This window comes from Equus asinus, chromosome 23 (genome assembly GCF_041296235.1).
Source record: "Equus asinus isolate D_3611 breed Donkey chromosome 23, EquAss-T2T_v2, whole genome shotgun sequence".
In the NCBI taxonomy this organism is placed as follows: domain Eukaryota; kingdom Metazoa; phylum Chordata; class Mammalia; order Perissodactyla; family Equidae; genus Equus; species Equus asinus.
The window spans coordinates 20,433,567-20,438,112 of NC_091812.1; the positions used below are offsets into that span (position 1 = coordinate 20,433,567).

The window sequence follows — 4,546 nt, forward strand, 5'->3', positions numbered from 1 at the left end:
TTATCAAGGCAGAGTTGAACACCCTTCTTCACGGAATTCCTCGACTTTAGTACCTACTGCAGTGAATTGTAATGATTTGAAACTCTGTTTCTAGGGAGCATGGACCATGTCTAATTAATTTCTGTTCTTTCAGAGCCTGGCACAGTGCCTGACGCATAGTAGGGTCTCAAACTGTCTTTGAATAGGGAAGTAAAATGCTTTCTTTAAAAGGAGGAGGAACTTGTCAACTAGTTCATGTTGTTGATAATCTCTTGGATCCAAGATTTGATGTCTGAAGTATGTGATATTGATTCCTTCATTGGTTCAACAAGTATTTATTGAGCATCTACCCTAAGCCAGGCATAGGAATACAATGATGAACAAAAATAGATATGTTCTTTACTGCTCTCGGGGAGTTGAGGATTTATTGGAGGAAACTGTTACTGCATTTGTTTGAAGTATTAAACGAAATAGAACATGTTCTTGGTTAGCCATGATGTCAGTCTGAGATTTTTGCTAACACAAGGCTTTCTGCGGTATGGGGTCAAAGCCTTTGCCTGTTGGACTACTTGGCCTTTATGCATGCTGCAAGTTTGTCTCTAGTTCTTCAGTATAGAAAACCATTGTGGTTGATAACAAATTAAAAAACAAACACATAAAATAGTTGAACATCTTGTTTTAATCCAAGCAAAACTTTGTCTTGAGAAACCTGTAGAGGGTTGGAATACATCAGTGACTTTACAGTGTACCATGTACTTTTGCATTTATGTGGTATTTGGTTTTGCTGATGGGAAAACTAAAGCAATACGGGGGAGCATTCAAGAATCAACAAAACAGGGTCACTTTCTTAGGCTGGAGAGACTTCCTCTAGGCAAGGAGACGTTATCAATAAAAACCCAGGCAAATAAAGGTCCGAGACCCCCGCTAAAGCCAGTAAGACACAAACTTCTACCTCAGGCAGTGTGACTGGAGGAAGGAAAGAGCTGCAGGGTCCAGGCATTTTCAAAATGGAAAAGGAAACAAAACAAAATAAAATAAAAAGTACCACAGCTCCTGTGAAAATCAGATATGAAAAAGCTTGAATCAACTCAAATCAGGTTCCTATTAACCTGGCATCCCGAGGGTCGGGTTGTTTCCTTCTCAGTTGGGGTTAATTTTAAGCAAGGACAGACTTCTAGTCAAGGAGATCAGTGATGGGCAATTAGATAGGTCCATTCAAAGGCATGACAGCTAGGTTTACAGGAGATAGGCATTCTGTCTTAAATGTTGCTTAAGACAGCGGTTTACCTTTCTTGAACTTGGCTGTGCTGTTTTCCCTCCAGCCCCTCAGCTAGAGGGGGTATCTAACTAGGAATTGCTGCAGAACAGAGAAGCAATATTCCTCCTTTTGTGGCATGCTGCTGTGGCAGAGACACACTGCCACAAGGGTTACGCTTTAAAACTCTCTTTTTGATATATAAAAAGATTATAAACAAAGCACAAGGCAAAGCAGAGTTGCAATTTCAGTTTGAGTCCAAATTAGTTAATCTCCTAAATCGAAGCGAAAGTTACTTTGTTTAATTAGGAGCTTTAAAATAAAATCAAGTTTTTAAAAAGTTACAGGATTATGTAACAATTAGTCTACTGATATTTTTTCACCCTTTCTGACACTCTCAAGAGAAAAACAGGTTTTCTTGATCATCTCTTTAAAATAAAAATTGTAGGCCAGGTGCAGCTTTCAAGGTTCCTTCTGAGATTTAGGGAAGGAAGGAAATGGGAAGGGATAGGATTACACATTATTTCATACATTTTTCCAGTTCTAAACAGAAATCTACTTTGGCCTTCTGATAGATTAGTTTTCCAAAAAAGAGTTTGGGCTTTGCCTAAGATCCCTCTGGAGCCATCGTCCTGTCCATCTAAATGCAACCCCAGGAAGGTTAGGATAGTGATACATTTCATCTATAAATTTCAGTGTAAAATAACTGGATAAAAAACGTTGGGTTCTCTATCTCAACGGCAGCCAATATCTGTCTACAAACGGGCATTGCTTTTCTCAAAAGTGGACTCTGTCCATATCCCGAATTAACTTTACAATTATGGTTTGGCTACTTGTCTTTGGCGGGCAGAATTGCAACTGTGATGAGGGGAGTTCTTGCACTGGTTAGGTGGCCAGGCAAGGTTACCAAGGGGCTCATTTCGGCTTCAGAAAGGGCAGCAGGTCATCCCCAGTCGCTAGAACCGGATCATCTCCACTTCCAGAAAGTGGATCGTTCCCAGTCTCAGAAACTGGGAGCAGATCATCCCCACTTCCCGCTCAAGAAGGAAGGCAGTCACTGCCAAGCTCTCTGCCACCTGGGCCTCTGGACTTGACTGTCCCCATCAGACCTTCAGAGGATCTGAATGTGGCCGACGTCTTCATGTCTGCAAGCTTCCTGCAGATGGCAGAGCCCATGGCGAACAGGACAGCTGTCGCCTTTTGTTTCTCGTGGGCGTTGGAGACCTGAACTTCGCGCCAGCTCTTGGGCAGATGCTGCCTCAGCCCCACCAAGGCCGCGAGGCCCAGCTTCCTCTTGAGCTCCACGCAGCGTCTCTCTCTGGCTGCCAGCGTGTGGCACAGGGCGACAATTTCCACCTCCAATTCAGCGAACTCGGATATGGGCTCCCTTTGCGCCGCCTCTGTGAGCCTCTGGCTGGGCAGTTGGGTGGGATTCCTAAGTGGGCTTAGAGGTCTCTGTCATGGCGCCGGGCATGGACTGAGAAAAAAGATGTTCCTTAAGAGTCTAGGGCCAATTCTTGGTGCGGAGAGTTGAACTGGTGGCCAGTGGAGAAATAATCTTGGCCAGCAGAGGCGACATCTAGGCCTGCGGGGTCGGACTCTTGCCGGCGGGTGGGACTCTAGGCGGGAGGGATCCACGTCTTACCCGGAGAAGAGGACTCCCAGGCTCTGGGTGGATGCGGCCGCCCGTGAGGCCCACTTCCGGTGTGTGTGCAGTGGGGGTGCGGTTTGGCCGGGTCGGCGTCGCGGAGGCGGGACTTCCGGCGGGAAGGCGACAGCCAGCGGAACCGGCTCGCCCAGGTGTTGGCTCTCACAGCGGCCTGTGAGGTAGGCGGTGCCGAGGTTATTACCAGAGAGGAGAGGTTTCTTCCCTCCTGTCACAGCGGGTGACAGGTCCCGGCCTTCAAGCCAAGTCCGACTCCCCTTAGGACCTCCTTCCGCCACAGCAGCCATTTCAAACCCTTAAAAATCGTTTGAACCCTTCGTACTAAGAGAAGTTTACCAACAAGCCCAATACGTAAAATAAAGGAGAACTGCGCCAAAGTGGGGCAGGGGGCCCAGGAGGTCTGGCCTCTACCGTCCCCGTTTTCCCTTCCCAGGTTCCCGCAGGGGCCTCAGAAACTCCTGGCCCCTCTCGCATAGTGGGCTTGAGCGCTGCTCAGAACTCCTGCGTCCAGCAGAGACTGATGCTCCGGCCCAAAGCATCCACAGCGCCAGGGGCTGGGGAGAGCAGAGCCCAGAAAGTGAGTCTGACCAGTCACAACTGGCATTTTTGGGGAGAGAGGGAGGGAGAATGAGTAAGTCTATAATAGTTGTGTCAAATTTATGCTTAATAAAAGCAAAGACTATTGTATTGTGAGAATTTAGGAGAGAAGGAATAAGATATGCAAATGGACGGTACCTGGGTTTTCAATGTTGTGGTTGGATTTTCTTTCTTTCCAAGCATCCACTCGCATTTCTGGAAACATGTCTGCCCACCTACATGGTTATCAGTTGTGGGAGGTGGTCTGCACAGTAAAGTTGAAGCAGTTAGAGTCTGTCAGGATGTCAACCCACCATATCCCCTATTTCTACTCAGAGCTTGTAATTGAAACAGTGGAAGAATCAGGACTTCAATCCAGTGAGGGCAGGTGGTCAGGTATCACTTAGCTGCTTGTCTGCCTTCTCATTCCCAGGGAATAGCCTTGAGCAAGTTCTAGATTCCAGTGATTTTGTTGGATACTCCGGTAGTTCTTGCAAGCGTGATCTTGTGGAACGTGATGGATCCTCAGCAAATTTCAGCAGTTTGCCATACTCATGTCGCTGCAGTGAAGCATCTAGCTGGGCATCCAAACCAACTTCAGCCCTCCTTTGGGTTTATCTTCAGTGACCCTTTCACGTAACTCAGTAGTGTCTATTATTGCCTTGCCCTGAAGCATGTGCCTCCCTAGATTGAAAAAATGAGAATTGTTCTTGTTGGAAACATGAAGGCTAATGAGGGATTTGGCTATGTATATAAAGGCCTGAAAAGGGCAGCAAGGACTGCCTAAAACCTATGTTGTTCCAGAGAGTGGACTTTTCCTTCATTGCCTGTGGAAACACTAGTGGTTTCAGGAATGCTCTGACTCTGAACCAGAAATCCCCTTTCAAAACTGAAGATGAAGGGTAAAGAAGCCCCTGAATTAATAAGCCAAACAACACAGAATTCATATTGTCCGTTCAAAGTTCAGATTCCAAGTGACCAGATTTGTACTTGCACTTGATTATCCTTCTCTCAATTGTTTCAGCCACCAACCTCACTATCTGTTTTCTTGTTTCTATGTTTCATTGCCC

General features: G+C 46.3%; 1 protein-coding gene across 1 annotated transcript; it reads right to left on the reverse strand.

Annotated features, from left to right (window-relative positions):
* Positions 1-645: 645 nt before the first annotated feature.
* Positions 646-2,843, reverse strand: TPD52L3 (TPD52 like 3). Its single transcript, XM_044756896.2, is given in 2 exon segments — positions 646-2,642; positions 2,644-2,843. Coding segments are annotated over 2 exon segments (435 nt in total). The 5' UTR covers positions 2,709-2,843; the 3' UTR covers positions 646-2,272.
* Positions 2,844-4,546: the final 1,703 nt, after the last annotated feature.